This window comes from Phacochoerus africanus, chromosome 5 (assembly GCF_016906955.1).
Source record: "Phacochoerus africanus isolate WHEZ1 chromosome 5, ROS_Pafr_v1, whole genome shotgun sequence".
NCBI lineage: Eukaryota > Metazoa > Chordata > Mammalia > Artiodactyla > Suidae > Phacochoerus > Phacochoerus africanus.
The window spans coordinates 91,170,871-91,194,852 of NC_062548.1; the positions used below are offsets into that span (position 1 = coordinate 91,170,871).

At 41.7% G+C, this 23,982-nt stretch overlaps 1 protein-coding gene across 1 annotated transcript in view; it reads right to left on the reverse strand.

Moving 5' to 3' along the window:
* The window catches only part of SPTBN1 (spectrin beta, non-erythrocytic 1), a 200,194-nt gene that overhangs the window by 130,007 nt on the left and 46,205 nt on the right, over positions 1 to 23,982 (reverse strand). The window contains exon 2 of the mRNA XM_047782079.1: positions 13,831 to 14,025. Within this exon, the coding sequence (XP_047638035.1) occupies positions 13,831 to 13,978 (148 nt within the window). The 5' untranslated portion in view covers positions 13,979 to 14,025. The remainder of the gene's footprint in view (positions 1 to 13,830; positions 14,026 to 23,982) is intronic.

The following is a 23,982-nucleotide window of genomic DNA, read 5'->3' on the forward strand; positions in this document are numbered from 1 at the left end:
TAGTCCACTTGGAGCCTAGTCTGAGGGACAGACGAATGGCTTTTAGCTGCTGTAGCAAAACAGGGGTATTCTAGGATCCATATACTACAGTGACAGCATTCCCTTCCCTACCACAGTCACCAAATTCCCTATGTCCTTAAAGTCACAATGCAATATTCCAGGAGTAAAACTGTGACCAGCATTTACAAATTTGTAATGAATCATTAAATTGTCAAATTCCAAATGCAGGTAACCCACTTGAGGCTAAGGATGACATGTAGGGAACACAGGCAAACTGCAGGCCAACCAGGAAGTGAGTTCCTCTTTAGTGATGCTCCCCCCACCCCCCAAGCACCTCCACTATTCCAGAAACATGGAAGCAAAGAGACAAAGAGAGAAGTGGTCCAGAAACACTGCAGTGACATGAAGAAGCACCAGACAAAGAAATCTTCAGCTTTAGCTCTTCTGGCCAAAAAGCTTAAAACCCTAGGAGCAGGCATATGCACCAGGGGCCAAACTGAGAGCATCATGGAAGGATGTCTGGTCCACGGTGTAATGGTCTGTACCAGCTTCCAAACAAATAATGCTCCAAACTTCCAAAAGCATCTCTGTCAGTTAACAATGCAGTAAGGAGATCGGATCCTGTAAGAACAAATATCTAAGACAAATACTCTCTGGTGGGAGAAAGACTAAGCTCCTGATTCTAACAATCAATTTGTCCTGTACTGTTTACAATAATTTACATGGAAAATATCTCAAAATATATGCATCAAAATCTTAAAAAGAATGATCTTCAGGGTTGGGGATGGGTTTAGTGAAGAGGAAACATTCACTGTCCACTCTGCCATGTTTGGATTTTGAAAACTTTTTTATAAGGCATGCATTGTAAAGTATAATATACAATGAAATGCATTATTTTATGATGCCTCAATGTAAAATTCTTAAATACACAAAACTAACTTTCCAATGAGTATTGCAGAAATTAGGGAGAAATTTTCCCCAATGAAGTGGTACTTAGTGGTTCTCACCATGAATGGATGCTTCAGTCTGCCAAGTAAAAGTACATAATCCCATTCTGCCTTATGTGAGGCACTCTAGGGAAAGCCGAAAGAAACATAGCTTGTCACTGTCTTCAAGGAGTTTAGGCAGCCAGAGAGAGAGAAAGTATGGATACATCCACCTTGAGCACACACACAAAATTAATTAGGCTCAAGCTGGAACCAGTGGAGAGGGCTTGGGTTTCCTGAAGACTTACAGGGTGATCCAAATGGTTCCATGCAATGCAGGGAGGGCCCGGGGCCTGGCATCTCCCTGACTTCAGTCCATCTGTTTCTTACGAGGACAACAGACACAATCATGTGGCTAATAAAGCAATTTCACATACATGTTCAAGAAATCGAAGGCATCTGTAGAAATTTAAACCTGTATGGCAAAATGTTTATCAGCCTCACCCAGTAATATGTGCCCATTACCCGATCATGTCACTACCTTAGGGTTCTGAAAATTCACAGGCGTGCAAGAAAGAAATCAAAGTTTTCCTTGAAAATTACCTAATGAGACTACAGAAGAGATAAGAATTGTGGAAAATTACCAACCAGAAAATGAAGTGACTAAGATTCAGGTTTGGGGGAAGTGTCACAACACTTCTACGTAATATGGTTGCATGCACTGACTGTTTTATACATAAAGTCTATTTCCCAAAAATAGTTATATGTGGGTAAGGAACATGCTAGTATTGTACTTACATCACTATATGGCTAAAAACGTCTGGAATGACACTCCATACTCTAAGAACGGCACTGGTCCTTAAGGCTCCAGAAGAAAGAATGGGATAGACTGTTTCCAAGTCACAAAATCACAAAGCAAATTCACCAGTTAACTTAGGTACAAACTTAATAGCTTACTCTTTTTTCTTTTTTCCTTTGGTCGCATCTGGGTCAAGGATCAAACTTGCACCACAGCAGTGACCCACACCCCAGCAGTGACAATGTGTGATCCTTAACCCACTGAACCACCAGGGAACTCCAGAAGAGCTTATTCTAATAAGGCATATTCTTTTTTCTCTCTCTCTCTTTTTTTTTTTTTTTGTCTTTTTAGGGCTGCACCCACAGCATATGGAGGTTCCCAGGCTAGGGGTCTAATCGGAGCTGTAGCCACAGGCCTATACCACAGCCACAGCAACGCAGGATCTAAACTACATCTGCAACTTACACCAGAACCCCTGACAACACCAGATCCTTTACCAACTGAGTGAGGCCAGGGTTCAAACCCACAGTCTCATGGATACTAGTTAATTTACTACCAGGGCGCCATCACAGGAACTCCCTAACAAGGCATATTTAAAGACTGCCATGCTAATGTTCATTCCTCTTTGTTTACATTTTCAAAGATCTTAAAGGAAGCTGTAACATTATGGGTTGCTTTGTTTTGAGGAAGCAATTAGTCAATGGTGAATGTCCCCTTGCCATTTTATAAAAGTTTTACCTGTGAATAGAGAACATCAATCTATCTGAAAACATGCCGTGAACATTTCCTGTTATATACTGCCATCTGCCCAACGCCTGCCCCCTTTTTCGAGAAGAGCTCCAGGTGGTTCCAAGGAAAGCTGTCATGTTCTTCCATCCCTCTATACCCCACACCACAGTTCACTGGATCAGGAGTCGCCTCCTGACCAAAGCCTAGTAAAAATTATAGCCTCCTTATCAAACAGCCACAATGTTTCCAAATGGAACTAGAAAAATAGGGCAAGGAGTGGACAGTAAAGTCCAGGGGCAGATGGCAACCACATTTCCTGTTATCTGGAAGATCACCTGCCAGGGCAGAGACAAAAGCTAAAATCAAAAGGTAGAGATGGAAAGCCTTCATTTCTGTTGTCGCAGGGCCTGTCTACACTTGGCCTTTTCCTCAGATTGGCTGTTTAGCTCTTCCCTTGATCGCACAAGATACCCCAATATCTTGCCCCAAAAGTCCTAATATAAAGTACCTTCCCCCACCACACCACAATTCTGCACCAGAAATGTCCACCATAGCCTCCAAGTGCCAGCCAAACCCCCTCTAAGTCATGGATGGACAGGGCTGGTACGTTTTATACATATGCCTTCCTGCTCTTCAGCCGTGTTCGGATACCTCTTCTCAAGGTAACCATCTCTAAGTAGCCAGTTGGTCATGACCTGGTATAAAAAGATTATCTGGGCCCGTAAGAGGCCCATCTCCATCCTCAACCTACAGACATCTCAAGTAGAGAAAGTACTGAGGGATTTACCAATGAGGTCAAAAGAGAAAAGACTGGCAGGAGGTAGAGTTGGAATCCCAGCACATCACAGCCACATGTGAGCTGAGTTAGGACGAGCAGATACTAGTACTATGCAGAGGGCTCCAGTCAGTGAGGCACAGGCCCCATCTGAAAGATGAAGACCCCTTCCAGCCCTCCAGCAGCCTCAGGCACTAACAGATTTCTGTGTCTCAAGTGCCTGAAACTTTGCAATAACGTCCCCTCACTACTCCACCACACACGTGTCTTTTTTAATTCAGATACTCAAGTGAATCTCTGTTCCTGACAGAAAGGACTAACCTAAAATAATTTTGGATGCAGAATTCTTTCCAGAGAAGCCCAGAACCCTCCCACTGGATTACATTTAATGTGATCATGTCAAAACTACTGGCCTATATGCAGTTTAATAATCAAAACCATCTTCTTAATTAACTTGGTGTCAAATATCAAAATGTAATGTAAGAAACTATTTAACATCTACCCACATCAATTTTCCCTACAAATTAGAAAATTAAATTGAATCGTATTGCTGATGATGGTAGTTAAATAAAAACTTTCGCCATCCGAATTACATTGTTAATATAAAACCTACTTCATGACATTTTTGGTTCTCATTGTGGGGCATGTTTTTAAAGCAGACAGGACTTTATAAATGCCCCATATATGAATTAAATATTTTCTTTTCACCTTTTTATATTTTCTTCTTTACATACTCACAGGTCTACTTTGGTAGAAAATTGGCAAAAAGAAATCACGTGTGTAACTGAACTGAACAGAGGGAACAAAGATGACCATAGGAGACAATCAAACCCCCACCAGGAGGCTTTTCTGATGACCACATCAAGGTAAAGGAGAAAGTACTTAACTGGACAACACTTGCACATGCCGACAACGCATCTGCCATCTGCTTCCAGGCAACTGCCAAATAAAATCACGGTACTGTGTTGTTGGTAACTTCTTTAAATTTTTTTCTATTCTTTCTCACTAATCTACCACTATCACTTGACATAAGAGAACAGAGGGAGAAATGAGGTACTGACACATGCTACAACATGCATGAACCTTGAAAACATTTTGCTAAGTAAAAGAAACCAGTCACAAGTGGCCACACATTGTATGATTCCATTCATTTTTATTTATTTATTTTTTTAGGGCCACACCCGCGGCATATGGAAATTCCCAGGGTAAGGGTAAGGGTCAAATTGGAGCTGTAGCCACTGGCCTATACCACAGCCACAGCAACACGGGATCCAAGCCACATCTGTGACTTAGGACCACAGCTCATGGCAACTACCGGTCCTTAACCCACTGAACAGAGCCAGGGATCAAACCCGCGTCCTCATGGATACTAGTCAGGTTCATTACCACTGAGCCATGACAGGAACTCCCTGTATGATTCCATTTGGATGAAACATCCCCAAGAGCCAAATCCACAGTCAGAAACTAGATGAGTGGTTGCCTGGAGTGGAGGGGAGGTGAACATGGGAAGTGATGGCCAATGTGTACACAATTTCTTTTGCGGGGGGAGGGGGGGCTGATAAAAATGTTCTAGGATTAGCGGTGACTATTGTATAACTCTATGAGTATTATTAAAAGCCACTGAACTGTACACTTACATGGATAAATTTTATGATATGTAAATAATATCTCAATAAAGCTGATATTTAAGAGACAGACAGATGGTGACAGGCAGGCAGGGCGCATATGCAGAGAGAGCCAGGAAAAGCAGAAAAGAGGAGAAAATCATATTTTTTTTTCTCTCTTTTGCTTACCTAAGTAATCTCCAACAAAAGACAGGTCCTATTCTCTCAGTTCAATCATAGATCAAGTGTAAAATATATGGGATTTCCCCCTAGAAATGGTAAATGGATTTCCTCAAAAGTAAGAGACTAACTTAAGGAAAATATTCTAGTGCAGTGAGAAGACAAAGGCTAAGGTGCCATAAGAGATGAATACGGGAATGAAAATGGAGAAGTTTTCTGACTTCTAAGGAGTGAAAACTGGGCTCCAAAAAGAGACTGAGGGGCAGAAATGGGGGCTGGGTTGGGAAGAGGAATTGTGTGTGGTTAAAAGGTTTAATGAAGGAGCAGAAGAGTGGGCTGGTTTTCCCAAGCAGGATCATTCATCTGTTACTATGGGGTTCCAGCCATTGCTGGGGTGAGAACAGAATTGGAAGAACAGAAGGAACAGTAGCAGGAAGCCAAGATGATTTCAAAAGTCTGGAAGGGGTCATCTATGGCCCTAAGGAAAAGGAAGGGGAGGAATACCTGAGGAGACAGTACCCCAAAAGAAAGAAAAGACTCCTGCAGTACTAGGGTCAGAAATGACTGAAGCCTTATGTATGTGGAAAATAAATAGAGGGTATGATCTGGGACTACCTGTAATGACCTAAACAGACTTTCTCCTCAGTAGCATGCACGAATCTCTTTGATATGAAATGTGCTTTCAGATTCAGATGTCACAAACAATGGGCGGTATATTTAGTGAGCCCTAAGGACCGCGCCTCTCTCACAAAGAACCCCAAATAATGCATAATTTAGGTAAACAGCTCAGGAGCAGATGAGGAAAAAGATGGGTAGCTACTAAATCTGGTAGTCCTGACTGTAAAAATCCACTCCATCATGCCCTGGGGGCATAATAAAAGTGTTCCATCTGAATGGGACAGTCAGTATGCAAATAAGAAAAGCTCTGATTAATTTTCAAGGACGAGTCCAAGCTTAAGGTGGTGTATCATCTTGAGTCACCGAAAAGCACTTTCTGTTTTAATGAAAAGCGTCCTCAGAGACCTGCAGCCTGGCCTCTCTGTCCTGCTGCCATGGAAACAAAGGCAGCCTTGCCAAGGTTCAAGCCCCAGCCTCTCTCTCCAAGTTCCAATGTTCTTGACATTACTCAACCCATCCTCTTCAAAAATGACTTTGGTTTTTCTCCCTCTTGTGATCAGTCCTTCCCTCTAAATCACTAGAGCACTAACTGCCTGTAAGACTTTCTTGGCACTTGCATGCAAGTTTTGTTCACATTTCATGTAAATAGGTTTTATCTTCCTAATTAGATCATTCCAGACCACGTTTTACAGATCTCTTTGCATATTCAGTAGCAAGCTGGCACCATACTTTGACTAGAAGGAAGTAAAATATTTTATATATATTTGTTTGTTTGTGTATTCATCTTGGCAGGGGCGATTGGTTGTGAATTAACAGTCGTATTCTGGCAAGTTTCTACGTAAAACCACTGCAGTGTAAGAAATCTTTACAAAATATGAAGCCAATATCTAAACCACCTAGTTAAAAACTCATGATAGGTAGAAAAGACAATAAGACATCTCTCAAAAAAGATAAACAAAAAAATATTTTATAGGTTTAAAATAAGTTACCTCCATATATGGGCAGGCTTATCTATTTGAGGATTAAATAATTTAAGTATACAATCTTCATGATAGCTTGAAATTCTCAGTCAACTGGCAGAAAGCAGATGGCAAGTTCTGCTCGAATTCTCAGTTTATGGAATCCAGGTCTTTTCCTTCTAAGAAAAATCCTGTGCCTGAACTTTTTAATCTATAACCACAGAATTCTGGGGGGGATATACTTTTGAAAAGTCCCCACTAATTTTAATTAGCACTAGAGGGCTAATTTAGGCCCCCAGGAAATGTTCTGCCCTCCTGGAGATTACAAATTAGAAGACATGAAGGATGATATGGGCTTGGGGTGGGGTAGGCAGTGGAAACCTCAACCATCTCCTGGAGGAGGATCCCTCCAGACAGGGGTTATGAGGGCAGGGATTATAGCACGAATGTGCTCCTCCAGCCAGGACTCAGTTCAGGCAGAACATTAAGCCTTCCTAGGTGTTGAGATATCAAAACAACCGCGACTTACTTACTGGGAGGAAAGGACAGGCTAATTTTTTTTTTTTTTTTGTCATTTTGCTATTTCTTGGGCCGCTCCCGCGGCATATGGAGGTTCCCAGGCTAGGGGTCCAATCGGAGCTGTAGCCACCGGCCTACGCCAGAGCCACAGCAATGCAGGATCCGAGCCGCGTCTGCAACCTACACCACAGCTCACGGCAACACCGGATCGTTAACCCACTGAACAAGGGCAGGGACCGAACCCGCAACCTCATGGTTCCTAGTCGGATTCGTTAACCACTGCGCCACGACGGGAACTCCAGGACAGGCTAATATTTTAAAGGAGAGATAAAAAGATGCTTTTCACTTTGATGAGAATACTCAAGGCTAATGTGATCTAAATATAAAGTGACAATACTTAGGTCATGTGCCAGGAAAGTGCATTATATGCATTAAAAATGCAGATTCCTGTGCTTCCTCCCACTGTAGTGAATCTTGAAAAAAAATTGGGGGGGAGGGGAGTGGCAACTTGGAACATGCATGTTTAAACAAGTCTGCTATTGAGTCTTCTGCATCCAAAAGCACTGCTTGAACAGTACCAAAGTTCTCAGTGGAAAAAACAGAATGCACCTGAGGATCTTTTTTGCTATGCTGCATCCATTTAATAAGTATAAAAGACACACATAAAAAAGTGTTTATTTTAAAAATAACGACTCAACTGATAGGTTATTCCTTATCAGAACTTAAATTCTCCTTTAGCCAAGTGGCCAACTATTCACTGATTCACAGCCATACCCAAGACCAAATCTGTGATAGGGATTTTAAGGCCTGTATTTGTTCAGTAGGCTCTATAAAATTTTAACCAATAAAAGCATCCATTTGAAGGCACCAGAGATGCAATGTCCAAACCCACAGTCTATGGCCACATGGCACTAATAATGACCACGAGAAATATGGAAAGTAAAATACATAATGGATTTCAAAGACTTAAGTATAAAAAATATACAGGATCTCCTAACAACCTTTTACACTAATTACATGTTGATATGATCATATTTTGCATAGTCCAATTAACTAAAATATTTCAGAAAATTTAAAATCACATATGGTTAGTATTGCATTTCTTTCAGACAGCAGTGACCTGGAAATTTAAAGTAAATTACTGCTTTAGCTGATTAAATCCTCCACCAAAATTCTTGATCACTCAAATAAATATCTGCGTTTAAAGGACTCTGGCTTATACATACAGCCACAAATAACTTCTACCTACCCTATCCATGTAACGTAAGAGATACAATTAGGTGCTTCTACCTCATTTTCCTATGTTTCTCAGCTGTCCCTGGCTCCCCAGTAACCACATAAACTCAAGGTCAATTTATTTCGCCAAGTTCATAGCTTAGCAGAAAGGCTCTTCTGAAAATTTTAGCTAATAAATGTTGATGAGTGACAACTCCCAGAGTAATATTCTTTTTCATTTCCGTCATTTTTTTTAAAGTATCCATTCATACAAAGGCTTTTCTCCTACCACTTCTCTATTTCTTACTTTGGGAAGAAAATTAACTGAAACTTTTGAACAGAATATTAGATGTTAAAGATGTTTTTATGCTCTTTTTCCCAATTATGAAATAGTTCTGATTTATTTCAGGAAAAAGTTCAATACAGCTAAGAAAAAAGCCTCTCGGAATATTTTGATACATAGCTTCCTAATTTTTTAAAATTCACTGTTTAGCAATGTTGATATAAAGATTTTAATTCTAATTACTGTATCAATATTTTCAAGCTAAATGTTGTACTCACTTAAATTTTTTTTTAATTTATTTATTTAGGCCCGACAGCAGCATGTAGAAGTTCCTAGGCCAGGGATCAAATCTGAGCCACAGCAGTGATAATGTCAAATCCTTAACCACTAAGCCACCAGGGAACTCTCAAAATGTTGCACTTTCAAAAATACTATTTTTCCTATTTCCCTAATTTGTGTTGATTCCACCATATATAACCTAAACTACAAACACCCATCACTTGTAAAAAGAAAACATTTACATTTTACATTTAAAAGATTAAAGAATTAAAACAATTCTTTAAACAATATGTAAATTTCAGGGGTGCAGCCAAAGAATTTGACATTTGTATACCCTACAGTGTGATTACACGCACAAGTCTAGTTATGAACTGTTCACCATACAGTCAATCAACCCCTTTACACCCTTGCATCTGCCCCCAACCTCCTTTCCCTCTAGTAACCACTAACCTGATCTCTGTATCTGAGGGCTTGTTTTGGGTTTATTTTGTTCATTGTTTTGTTTTGGATATGCTCTCTCTTTTTTTTTTTTTTTTTTAGATTCCATGTATAAGTGAAATCACATGCTATTTATCTTTCTCTGTGTGATCTTCTTCACTTAGTGTAATACCTTCAAAGTCCATCCATGCTGTTGAAAATGGTACAATTTCCTTCTTTTTATGGCTGAGGAGTATTTTTAAAAGTGCAACATTTTGAGAATTTCCTAGTGGCCTAGTGGTTAAGGATTTGGTGTTGTCACTGCTGTGGCTCAGATTTGATCCCTGGCCTAGGAAGTTGTGTGTATATACCCCACATCTTTTAAAAAATTAAAGTTTTATGCTTTTATCTCATATAAAATCCTGTTTCCAAAAAAAAAAGGTCCAGCTTATTTTGAATCACCTCTCCATGATCACACATTCCAAGCCACCAAGGCAATTTGGGCTGAGGTCGGGAAATGGGTATGCCTTCATGGGATGCAGGAAATCGGTTATAGAATGCATAAAACTCACTGCACAAGAAGTTCCTAGTGTGGCTCAGTGGGTTAAGAACCCAACTAGTATCCATGATGATGTGGATTCGATCCCTGGCCTTGCCTAGTGGTTTAAGGATATGGCATTACCACAAGCTGCAGCAGAGATGCGGCTCAGATCTGGTGTTGCTGTGGCTGTGGTGTAGGCCTACAGCTGCAGCTCCAATTCAGCCCCTAGCCTGGCAACTTCCATATGCCTCAGGAGCAGCCCTAAAAAAAGGAAAGAAAAAAAAAAAAAATCACGGCACACCACTTATCAGCCTAATAAGGTATCTGTAAATTGGGTAAAAATTAGTAGCAAGTAATTTACCTCACCTATTTCCTTAGAGATACATTTAAAGCTACTCAGTAAAGGACACAACATAAAGCCATGGTTGCACTACCAAAAAAACATGCACAGCAGCACTTCAACAAAGTGAATTCCTGCATTACTGTCTTTTGTAAACTTCCTCAAAATTCAGATTGAGGACCAGAGAAGACTAAACATATAGAGCACACTGAGAGGCCACAGGAACCTTGATAAGTACATTCCTACTGCTCCAACCCATGCGTTCCTGCTTCCAAACATGCATTTGTAACAGAAACACCACAAGAGCACTCCCTTATACTGAGCCTATCACTAAATTACTTCCCCATAAGGGACAGGAAGGTATTTCCCTTCTCTCAAAATCAGTGGCCAGCCTTCCACACCATGCCCAAATTAGGCGTGTCTTTAAGATAACTCTGTTGAGTACGATACTTTAATCTCCCCTAGACTTCAGCTGGGTCTAGATGAAATGACCTCAGACACCCAGAGAAGCAGACCAGAGGACCATCGATACTCTGCACCAGTCTCAAAATGGGATTTCCTAGACCAGCCGCATCCACACCACCTGGGAACCTGTCAGAAATGTAAATTATCAAGAACCACCCTGGACTCACTGAATCAGAACCTCTGGGCGTGGGCCCTCAATCTGTGCTTTAAGAAGGGCTCCAGGTAATTCTGAAGCCTGCTAAAATTCTAGGACCACAGTTCTAGATGCTGCTGGGCTGACCTGTTACTCCCGCTATTATAAGGTTTCTTAGAGAGCTCAGAAATTCTTCTGTCCCACAGGACTGAGAAGTCAGATAATCGGCAAGATAATTTCCTCCATTAACAGATAGCTTTTGCTGGTATCTCCTGGATTAATTAAAAGCAATTCTTTTTTTTTTTTTTCCACATTGAAGGCAGCATGTTTTCTTTCCAATATCTTCTCATGGTTACTGACGGCTTCTTCAAGCCATAGGATACATTCCTGGGCCTTCTAAAGATCCTTTCATCATGTCTGAATTACCTTCTCACAATTTTCTACACCGATAAGCATTGACTCATTTTGTATTTTAGTGAATATAGAAAAAGTGTAGAGGAGACTGTCTGCTTTCAGCCACTTATCAGCAATGTGACCTTGGGAAAGCGACTTAAATCTCTCCAGGCCTCAGCTTCCTCATCTATACGCTGCAGATAATAATCTCCCTCATACAGTTATTATGGGATTGATTAACTGTTAATATATGCAATGCATTTGCAACAGTGCCTAGCACACAGTAAGCACCATATTAAGCGTTTACTAGGATGACCATAACTATAATTGTTCAGGGACCTGGATAACACAGAGGGAAAGGTATCTTAGGAAGTGTAAGGACAGCTGGGGAGTCTCCTCTGGCACTGTAGCAAAGAACTGTTACAAAGAGCAAGCAGCTGCTCCGCAGTTTGTAAGTAAAATTATCCTGAAAAGGGAGATCCTACAGTTGACCCTTGAACAACACAGGGCTTAAGGACACCAGTCTCCCACACAGTTCAAATCCATACTGTTCAAAGGTCAACTGTACACGGTGGTCTAGAACCAGAAGATGAATGACTCATGATCAAAGGTAATCAGCCACTAACATCACACTGGTCTAAAGGCTCAAATGAATACTCAAGAAAAAGAGGTAAGAGAATCCACTAGCACAAGACAGGATCATGGTGTCCATAAGGTTCCACGTTAATGAGTAAGCTAGAAAATAAAGCTCCAACTCTAGAGTGACTATCAGGTTAATCATTCATTTATGCCTTCAAATCAGGTAAGCTCAAGAGGATCTTTAAGTCACCACCATCAAGAAACAAATTATCCTAAGGCAGCTGAACAAGTTCCCCATAGCATTTAGTTGGCTGTATCCCCTATATCCACTTTCCTCTTCCTACTTTCTATTATATTCCAATTCTTCTAGCCAAGCTGTTTGGGTGGGACTGACCCCCTTGCCACTCCCACCTCACCCAATCCCCTGCACTCCAAGAGTGTGTCCTGATTAGCTGATGTCAGTCAGCATATTCTCTTCTGATTCCAGTGGAGAGTGGTTGTGAGAGGCACATGACCCAAGCACAGTCAATCAAGCCACCGAGACAGACTCTAGGGCCACAGCGGACGTACAGTACAGGGCAGGTAGAGGGACTCTTTTCTGCTGGATGTCCTTAAAGACAGATCTGGGACCTGATGCAGCCATCCTGGGCTCCAAGCTCCCACAAGCCTTCCTGAGAATGGAATCCAGAGCAGCAAGTAAAGCCAAAAAGTGGGGAGAAAGAAACTGGATCCTGGTCACACCATTTAAGCCCAGGAGCACGTCTGGCTTAAAAGCGGAATTTGTCCACTATTCTCAGTCATTTCTCTTTGTCATTTAAACCACTTTGGGTTAGGTTTCCTTTAGCTTGCAATCAAGAGAACTCTACATGATACACGCCTCATAGTCAGATTACACTGTAAAGGTAACACAACAATTAACAGTAAACTTACCTTTTTAAGTCATGACTTTGATTTACTTGTCATAATTGAAGACATTAAGAAAAAATACATAAACCCCCTTTTCTCACCTGGAAACCATTTTATTTAAAAACGTAAAGTAGAGAGACAAGACCCTGAATAAACTCCACACTGGCCCTTGGTTTACACATGTCCAGTACCGCTGAGTTGTCACTGTGACTGCACCCCTCTCTGACTTTCAGGGCAATTTCAGGACAAAACACTCTCCATCCCATTTAGGGCCGTGGTAAAAGTGTGTTCCAAGGATTCAATAGCAACAAGGGAGTGAGAACTCGCAAAGAATGTATTCCTGATAATTTCATCAATGGCAAACTTACCTGTTAACAGCATTAGATGTGGCCTGGCCAGATTAAGCTACTGCTTTTCAGATTTAAAACCTATGCATGTGATACTAACTAACCTTGGTCAAAGTAAGTTCTGTAACAGGTCAGGTTAATTCATACATCACAGGCCCTAAGTAAATAGGTTAATTTGTACACAGTTGACCCTTGAACAACATGAGTTTGAATCCTGCAGGTACACTTAACGTGCAATTTTTTTCAATAAATATATATGTACAGTAAATGCACTTTGATTTTAATAACATTTTCTTTTCTCTAGCTGACTTTATGCTAGGAATACAGTATAGAATACAAATAACTTACAAATATGTGTTAACTGACTCTGTATGTTCTCAATAAGGCTTCAGGTGAACAGTGAGCTATTAGTAGTTAAGTTTCGGGGGAGGGTCAAAAGTTAAACATAGATTTTCCACTGTTCAGCCGGTTGGTGCCCCTAACCTCCAAGGTTGTTCAAGGGTCAACTGTATTTTTGTGTACAAGGTATAGTACACTTCAATATTTTGAAATGCAAGATGTCTTAAAAGTAAAGAAATCCTGACATGTCTAGGGTTGCTCCTTCTGAACTGCTATAAAAATCATCCTGTGCTCTTGAATCATTTTGGCCTTGGGATTGTCAGTTATCCAAAGAGGGATCCAGCCACCTTATGAAATGGTCAGCTTGCTCTGGTGAGACAAGTCCAAGGAGAAGTGGGTGGATTTTGCACGGGGGACAGGGCAGTGATTTCAAAGGGAGCTGTAAGGCATCCCAGGCCCCGGTGATGGGTGTGAGGAGACTTACCTGCCAGAGCCTTGATGCGTGATCGCTCAAAGAGCCTCGCGGAGCTGTTCTCATTATCCCAGTCGTCCACGTCCCAGCGGTTGTTGACATCGCTGTACTGCTGCTGGATCTCAATGTTGTCATAGTCTGTGGCTACTGTGGTCGTCATCTTGGACCGTCTCAGCTGCTCCTCCACATCAGCTCCTTCTTACAGGTCTGTGAGAAAGAGAAGGAAAACCCAATTTAGATGTCTAAGTCTGTAAAGCCCCATGAAACCTAATGGAGAAAGGTGAGCAGAAGGTAACACAACTCCTACATGCCAAGAGCAGATCTCCGGAGTCAATCAAAGCTGAAAGGTTTTTTTTGTTTCTTTGTTTGTTTTATCTTTTTAGGGATGCACCCATGGCATATGGAAGTTCCCAGGCTAGGAGTAGAATCAGAGCCATAGCCATTGGCCTGTACCACAGCCACATCAACACCAGTTCCAAGCCACATCCTCAACCTACACCGCAGCTTGTGGCAATGATGGATCCTTAACCAACTGAGCGAGGCCATGGATCAAACCCACATCCTCATGTATACTGGTCACGTTTTTAACCCACTGAGCCACAACGGGAACTCCCAAAGCTGGTTTTGAACTTCAACACTGCCTCGGAACACATGTGTGACCCTGGCCAAGGCACTGAACACTCCTGAGCCTCAGTTTCCCCAGCCATTAAAGATGGAAGATACTCTAAGGTTGCTGGGAAGACTGAAAGAGATGATGGATGCCCAGCAAAAGGGTGGGCTTCCTCCTTCTTTCCAAAGTTTAAACTTGGCAATTTTAAAGTTTTACTGCAGGTAGATGAATATCTACCTTGGGCTTCTGAATAAACTAATTTATTTCTATTATGTGTCACCATAAACTATAACCTTTTAGCTTCTCTTGGAAACTCATAAAATGTGATGTAAGAGAACTAACAGATCATTTTATCCAAACATCTCATTTACATATTAGAAAACTGAGGCCTAAGATTAAATGAGATAGTAAATGCATGCCACCAACGACAGTACTGGTGTTTAGCAGATACCAAATAGTGACTGAAACTGTGAGTATGGTTGTGTTATTACAAATTTTACTACCAACCCCAATCCCCACGCCTCAGGGACCCATCCAGGGCTACAGCGTATTACACGGATAAACAGGAAACAAGAACTTCGGCCTCAACTTTTTGCCATCTTTATCACAGTGCCCTCAGAGAATTAAGAGGGATACATTTAGCTTTAAATATATAGCTTCTCCCTTCAAAACAGGCATTATTCATTCCTGGAACCAAAATGTACTGAGGTCCTACTATGTGCTCTGCACTGTTCCACAAACTGGGATAACAGCAAACAAGATAAGGACTTGGCTCCAGTGAAGTCTACATCCTAGTAGGATGAGCTGGACAAAAAGTACAGCAGAAAAGGGAGGACGGTTGAAAGAAAATAAAATGAAACCAGAGTGATATGATAGGGAGTGAGCAATCAAGATTGCATTACAAACTTCAAAGCTGCTACGAGGCTAGACTTAATCATTCTCACAACAAAAAGAGAAATGATAATTATGCAGTGTGACAGCGGTGTTCACTCATGCTACAGTGGTAATGATACTGCAATAGATAAGTGTACCAAATCAACATATCTTACGCCTTAAACTTACAAAATATAATTCTATGTTGGTTATACCTTAATTTAAAAATAAAAGAGAAAGTTTCCTGGTAGCCTAGTGGCTAAGGATCCAGCATTGTCAGTGCTGTGGTGCATGTTCCATCTCTGGCCTAGGAACCCCCACATGCCATAGGTTGTGGCCAAAAAACAGAGAGAGAGAGAGAGAGAAAATAAATGAGTGGCTCTTTTAAATCTGATGGTCAGGGAAGGCCTGGGTCAGTATTTAAACTGAGATCTCAGTGATCCTGTCACACCCAGATCCAGAGGAATAACATTCCAGGCAGAAGAACACCAGGTACAAAGGCCCTATGGTGAGAACAGCAGGGTTGTTGGAGGAATGAAGAGCTCAGGGTGGCCAGAGTCTAGTGAACAGGGAGAGAGAGAGAGACAAGAGACAAGGCTGGAAAGGTAGGTGGGGCCAGACCACACAGGGCTGTGAGCCTAAATGTGATGGAAGCCAGGGCAGGAATTTAACCTAGTAACTGACATCACTGGAGGTATGTTTTCAAAAGCTCCATCCTGGTGCTGTGGGAAAAACAAAATCTAGGAGACAAGGATCTGTGCCTAATTCCTACTGGTGAGGTTAAATTCCTGCATGTTTGTTATACAAAGCTACTTAAGTAAATTAAAAAGAGGAGGAGGAAAAGGAAGAAGAAAGATGCACACACCCATTTAGTTGTAGGAAGATGTCCCAAGGGAAAAGATCATTGTCATCTCGGCTTCCCATCCTGTCCCACGCCACCCCTTCTTAAGACTCAAAAATTAATTATACAGTTTTGTACCTGGATGCTCATTTCATGAAGACCTCATTCCGTGTGTCCCAAGAATGTGAACACAGATCTGAGGTAGCAGGCCTAATCGCTAGAGCTTGTGCACCAATAAAACCAGACACCTCCCGACAACCACTAAGGGACCACTCAAGCTGCTAGTTTCCCCTCAGATATGCCACCAAACAAAGAAAGTAAACAAAGCCACATATGCAGAAAAGACACATGCCTCTTATCGTGCTTCAAAATGCAGCCTTTCTCAAGTTCTAGCACAGAAACACAAAGGGCACAGGCAACCAGGTCTCCATGGCCAATGAATTAAGCTGAAACAAATGAACTGCACCTCACATAATGTAATAACTGGTGGCACAAGCATGGACCTGCCCCCTCTTTTGTCATTAGCTACCCAAGAATATCACCCACATCCTCCCTATTCTTAAGGAAGAAGCACTCATCCACTTGACAATCTAACCACCCACCTTTGCTCAAACAGAAACAGAAGCATCTTGGATGGAGTGAAACCCTGGATTCCCACCAGGCAGATGGACATCATCAACGTCAACAATACAAATTTCTTGGCAGATTAATTTTAACATCTCCATTAGCAATGTGTTTGAAAGACTTCATAAAAGCACCAAAAAATGCAGGCAACTAAGCCAGTAAGTATATGCTGTGGAAGGATCTTATGGTTGCTTTTAACATTCAGAGTCATAACTCCTTCAAAAAAAAAAAAATCAATACTGTCACGTACCATTTGACCCTGGAGATGGCTAACTTTTTATGACTCTATCAAAACCAAAGACTTCTACCAAATTCAGCCTTGGAGGATGCCACCTCTAGAGGAAAAAATGTGAAAAAATTTTAACCCAACAAGGTGAAATCTAAACATCACGTACCTCTTTCCTGATATGTTCTGGCTATTTGGTGCCACCTGCTGACCAATGAGAACAAGCCACAGCACGTCCTCTGGCCACTATCAAACTGCTCCAGCCCCCACCACCGCTGACTCCAAAGCAAGGCCAACTACCCCCTGTGAATCTTGTCCTACCGCTGACTTATCCTCAAATCACCAATGGCTTTGCACAAATTTCTCAACACACGAGTGCTAATCCTTGACTTAAGTTTATTTTTTTATTTTTTTATTTTTTTTGTCTTTTTGCTATTTCTTGGGCCGCTCCTACGGCATATGGAGGTTCCCAGGCTAGGGGTCGAATCGGAGCTGTAGCCACCGGCCTACGCCAGGGCCACAGCAACTCGGGATCCGAGCCGCATCTGCAACCTACACCACAGCTCACGGCAACGCCGGATCGTTAACCCACTGAGCAAGGGCAGGGAGCGAACCCGCAACCTCATGGTTCTTGTTGGATTCGTTAACCACTGCGACACGACGGGAACTCCTATTGTTTTTGTTTTTGTTTTTTGACTTAAGTTTAAAATATGTCATTCAGAGCATGTTAAGTACGTGTCTTCCTACGTATTCTTGTCAATGGTGTTAATAATACCAGTGTTCTTCAAAACAAAGACATGGCCGCAAAGCCAAAGTTCCTGCGAATCTGTATACAAGAGAAATATCGACTGTAAGTTGTTATTGTTATTATTATTTACTTGGCATTCGATTGTTTCACTTGAGAGTCTAAAAACTTGGATTTAGGGACATTTTTCTTTGGTATTCTCTATCCTAAAACAATAGCCTCCCCAAACAGCTGAGTCTTCATAATGATGGAATTTTAAAATAATTTACAGCTCAATGTCCAAGCAAGATATCCCACATGCTACCAGGCAAGGCCACAGTGAAAGGGTGTTTCTAGGCATTCAGCAACAGAGGAAGCCAAGGGTGAGGGAATGAGCAAGAGTATGGGCAAGCGGGCCCAAGGCGTAGGGATTCCAGAAAGCCTCACAAGCTAGAAACATCATTCGTTATCCTCTAAGCCACCTCAACAAGGAATGGTGCCTGCTGCAAGGGAAGTTTACATCATACAGCGTCTCCAGGAAGTTATCTATAAAGGGCTAGATTTTTCCCAAGGTTCTATCAGCCATGAATCCCAAGGGCCAGTGAGGTAATCTGTACTTAAATGGCTGTGGGAAGATTAGGAGGAGAGAAGAGAGGAGGGCTAGCCACCCTGGAGCTCCGCTTGAGAAGACTATATAAGGTTGGCTGAGACAAGGCCGTCTCCACTCCAGAGAAGAGTTACCGCTGCCTCAGTGAGGACCCAAATTCTGACTTGATAGCCACAGCAGGAACCCATTAAATAATCCTTGAGTGAATAAAAATCAGTCTTATCCCAGATGTGATATAAATAATCCCCATGTTTCCTGGAGCTAGATTGGGGGAAGATGATTAACTGTGTGTGTGCTTGTATAAAAATAAAGAATAAATTAAAAAGCCAAGCCCCTCCACCCAATTACTCTTCTCTCATCCTCTGTCCTTCTCTAATTCCTATAATCTGGAATTTTCCAAAAATACAAAGACACCCCAAAAGCTTCATCACTTTCTGCTTCACTAAGAAGACAATATTATTTCTTTAAACTGGAAAAGACAGAAACAAAAGAGGAAACTCTTATTGTTTATTGACCAAAGAGGTTCCTCAAGCTCTGGCACATACCACCACAAGGTCAAAACCATCAGGAAAGAAACTGGAGCACCCCACTCCCAGCTTTAGGAGTTGAATATTAGTGCTCCTCTTCATTGATTAAAATTGAAAGCCAGTACCTGGCAGGCCCAGAGGGAAAACACTTGATCTGTTTCTCTTCCAAGGTACCAAATACATTTTCCCCGTCACATTGGATCAGCGCACAGGGTTTTGTTCTTTACAGTTTATCTCCAGGCTTCCTCCCACAGCCCTCTTCTGTTTCCCTGGGTGATGTTACCCACTGGACAGCTAAGGTCTGTGTCTCCTCTAAGAATCACCAAGTGGGGGTCTGCAACCAAACTTAATTCCTCCCCCAAACCCTGTTTCCCTCACTGAGTGGTAGCCTCCTTTCTCCCAGCGACCTCAGCTAGAAACCCTCCGGTCATCCTTCATTGCAATCTCTCCACCCATATTCAGGTCCCAAGGTTGCCTGCACCTCCTGTAAATCTCATAAATCAGCTCAAGCCATAATTCCTTATTCCACTGCCTCACCCACAATTTGCTGCCCTACACCGCCGCCAGAGGGATCTTTCTAAAATGTAATTCTCATCACTTCACTCCCACAACTAAAATCCACTGATGACCTTGCCTTCAGCACAGTACATCCCCATGCCTTCAGAATGACACCAGAACCCTCTGGGGAGAAATGAAAGCCTTCATGAGGGGCCCTGCACAGCACTCCAGCCTGGTCTCCATATTCCTATCTTCAACTCTTGTAGCCCCTGAAGGAAAAGTCATACTCTGGTCTCACCTCCAAAAACAGCTCTGTATTTCTCCCACAAATCACCCCATCCAGGACGCCACCACTGGTGCCTCCAGCACGACCACCTGGTTTGAACCAGATGTTAGACCTGCAAATGCCCTCCCTCCTAAACTCCATCTATACCTGTGCCCTAACAGTTATTAGAGGACGGCTTCATCATTACAATGTAAACCTCTGTTTACCAATCATCAGGAGACCCCAAGCCTCCTAAGGCCAGGTCTCCACCACACTGTCTCTGCTCTGAGAGGGGTGCCTGGAAATATTAGGTGCTTGCTAATTACTTATGAACTGGCTGGGTGGGCGGGAGACCAGTAGACGGAAGACTGGAAGGTGAGGCCACAGGAGCAATGGCAATTTAAGCAGCCACCTTGGTTCTGCCTCCATCAGTCATGAAGCCCAGAACACACACCCTTCTGAGCTACACAGATCTGCTGGGCACTCTGCCTTCAAAGGCAGTCACATTTTTAGCCTAGGCTCTAATGAACACAAACATACATTTAAAAAGGTGCTCCAGGAGTTCCCATCTTGGCTCAGTGATTAGCAAATCCAACTAGGAACCATGAGGTTGCGGGTTCGATCCCTGGCCTTACTCAGTGGGTTAAGGATCCAGCATTGCCCTGAGCTGTGGTGTAGGTTGTAGACACGGCTCGGATCTGGTGTTGCCATGGCTGTGGCATAGGCTGGCAGCTACAGCTCTGATTCGACCCCTAGCCTGGGAGCCTCCATATGCTGCGGGAGCGGCCCTAGAAAAGGCAAAAAAAAGACAATAAATAAATAAATAAATAGATAAATAAATAAATAAATAAAAAGGTGCTCCAAATACTTAATAAAATTTGTTTCCCTTTTTAATTCAGTTTTTACCCATGAAAATAATTCCTTTTTGTCCACACTATTCAGATATCAGAGGGTGAAGCAACAAAAAGAGAATAAATGGAATTTTCAATGGCGCTACACACAGGTGCACACACACACACACACACACACACTTCATTAACACCCAGCACTAATTAAAGGCTCAAATAAATTAAACAAAAAAGGAAAAAGTTGACTAACATTTAACAACCCTTTGTGAGAAGGGAACCATATGCTAACAATTACTTCAACAGAATTCACAAACCCAAATGTTCAGCAAACACTTAAAAACCCTCCCACCTCATTCATAAAAGACTTGAGAAAAGCATACACTGGACCACTGGTGTGCCATCTCAAAAAAAAGACCCCGCAGAGGGACACTGGAGGGCCCAAATTATGTCTGAGAGTTTCCAGGAAGGGCCCTCTGACAGTTCTACCTCAATCCTCTCAACGTCTCAGTAGTCAGAAAGCAAGAGTCATACCCTGTGTGTAGTCTGCCACCAAGGCATTGTGCAGCATGTGTGAAATTGCCAATAAAGAGGGTCTCTGCAAGAAAACCTCATCCAGAACCACCGGGAAGAATACATCTGACTAACCTACCATTGCCCAGTTCCACAAAAGGCCCCAAAGTCCATCCTAAACACTCAGAGTTTGCTGTTCACAAACACCAGAACATCCAGGAAAAGTCCTAGCATGACAGCTAACAATGTAAGAAAAGCCACACGTGCACAAAGTCCTTTATAAAAGTTGATCATTCACTTTCATAATTATCCAGGTTACTTGCAGCTTTAAAAGAACACACCTATTACACAAAAAGCATGACAGAGCTGGAGAAAGCAGCCAAAATGCATAGAATCAGGCCATTTTGAGAGGGAAGGGTGCTCAGAGATCTGTTTAAAACTAAACCTCATTAAGGTGGTCTTCAAATACTCTACGGTCACAGTAACTTTTGTCTGTTCTATTCGGCAGTGACAGAGTATATTAAAATCTACCACTGTGATTGTGGATTTAAGGTTTTCCTACTTGATCCCCTTGCTGTACGGTGGGAAAATAAAAAAATAAATAAAATAAAGACAAAAAAAAAGATTTTCCTTATAATTCCCTGGATACATACAAAATAAAATTACTTTATCGTCTTGGTGGGTTGTTAACATTATGAAATATTCTATTTTCTCCCTATTCATATATTAACTCTATTTTTTATTTATTTTTCTTTTTACAGCCGCATCTGCAGCATATGGGAGTTCCCAGGCTAGGGTTCAAATCAGAGCTGGAACTGCCAGCCTACCCCACAGCCACAGCAACTCAGGATCCGAGCTGCATCTGTGACCTATGTCACAGCTCATGGCAATGCCAGATCCTTAACCCACTGAGCAAGGCCAGAGATTGAATCTGCATCCTCATGGACACTAGCTGGGTTCCCCTGCTGAGCCACAATGGCAACTCCTAGATGTCCCTTATTTTTCAATCCAATCCAAGAGTCTGTCATTCAGTGGGCAAATATAACTCATGCACATTTATTAGGATTACTGCTAGTTTATATATTCTGAATGGGGGCAATATTACTCCCAAAGAATGAAAATTCATTTGGGGAGTAGGACAAAAACACTTACTTTCTTTTACGTACGCACAGATACAGTAACATCTGTGATATTACAATTTCATGAGGTTTAAAATTTCAAACTGTCTAAAAGACTTCTGGTGGGGGACAGGGATAATGGAAAACGGGTTAAGAAACACTGTCCAAGCTAAAGAAAAAAATGTGTATCACCTGCAGGTAAGTTAGGACTTGAAGGCAGGTCTTAAGAAGACAGGAAGATGAAAAGCACATTTCTTCGTACCAAAGAATTGGAATGTCATACACCATGAGTCACATTCATCATGTCTCTGAGATAAGAATTCACACTGGGCTACTCCTCCCATCACTAACGTATGCACCTCGGGGAAGCAGCGACGATGCAGCCATTTTCTGCTTACAACATTCAAAGACTAAAGTATTCACTGTAAGCCTTCTGCTGTAGACTGAATGTCTGTGTGTCCTTAAAATGCACAAGTTTTAAATCCTAACATCCAAAGTGATGGCATTTGGAGCTGGAGGCTTTGGGAGGTGGTTAGGTCATGAGAGCAGAGCCCTCAAGAATGGGATTAGTGCCCTTATAAAAGAAACACCGGAGTATAACCTCACTCCTTCTATCACATGAGGGCATGACAGGATGACAGCAGTCTATGCACGAGGAAGCAGGCCCTCGATGTGTACCCAATCGGCTAGCACCTTGACAGTGGACTTTGCCGCCTCCAGAACTCTGGGAAACAAATGTTTATGCGCCCCCACCACCACCCCGCCCCAATTCTAGGATGTTTTGTAACAGCAGCTCACACAGACTAAGACAGATTCATTCCCAATATTCAGAAGTAACTTCTTTCCTACTCAGATGAAAGATGCCACTGGAAGGCCTGTTCTAATTCTATGAATAAAGTTCTAGGGACAAATTTTACTTTTTAACATGGGCAGCTTCAATCAGGTTCTACTACTTGGAGGAACAAAATTAACTCTTACTATAAAGAAAATTAATTATTTTAAAAGATTCACTATCAGAAAATACACTGACCATAATTCATTTTATTTTAAAACAAGCTGTTTAAAAGATTACATCGCTATGGCTTAAGGACTTATTATCATTCAGTATGACCAAGAATACATTTCATCCACAAGGAAAAACAAAATGTAGGGGGAATAACAAGGCATCTCTTTGACCCTCCACTTGACAGAGTGAACTGCATAAAGAACAGTGAAATTTTAAACAGATTTCTTATTTCGGTACCTTAAACGAAAGGAAAATCCTTAAAATACTGCAGAGAAATTTATACTCATGTACTATTTACACATTAGAATTTTAAACAAAGTACCTTATTTCTCCTGTCTACATGATACTATCTAGACTCTAAATACAAATTTGCAAGCCCTGAATGTTTTTTTAAAACTAGCTTCATTTCAAAAATAGATCTAGAGAGTAAGGTTTGCTTTTCCAAAACTAAAAACATTGAAAAATAATTCCTATTAAACACAAGGCTTCCTTGTATACGTGACAGTTAAAGGCCTTCCTTGCTTTTGTTCTACGTACAGAGAAAAGCAATTAAAATTGAAATCATTAACTCAAGGCAGATTGAACATCACGGTCTTAGGGCTAACACAGGGTTTCCAAGCCACTATAAATAGCCACTTTGGTCTTACCTTTATTTCCAAATAGTTTTAAATTACATTAGGATGTAGGTCTAAAGGCACCATTGCCTAAATGCCCATCCTAAACTTCAGTGAGTTTGGCATTTCACGCCTTAATTTTTGTGAAACTGCGTAAGGCCCAAACAACAGAGGAGCAATAACGTGCTATCTGGAAGCTGACTTTTGCTCCTAGAACAGCCCAGTGCCAAAATGCTCTGCAAATCTATCCAGTGAAAATGCATATCTCAATTT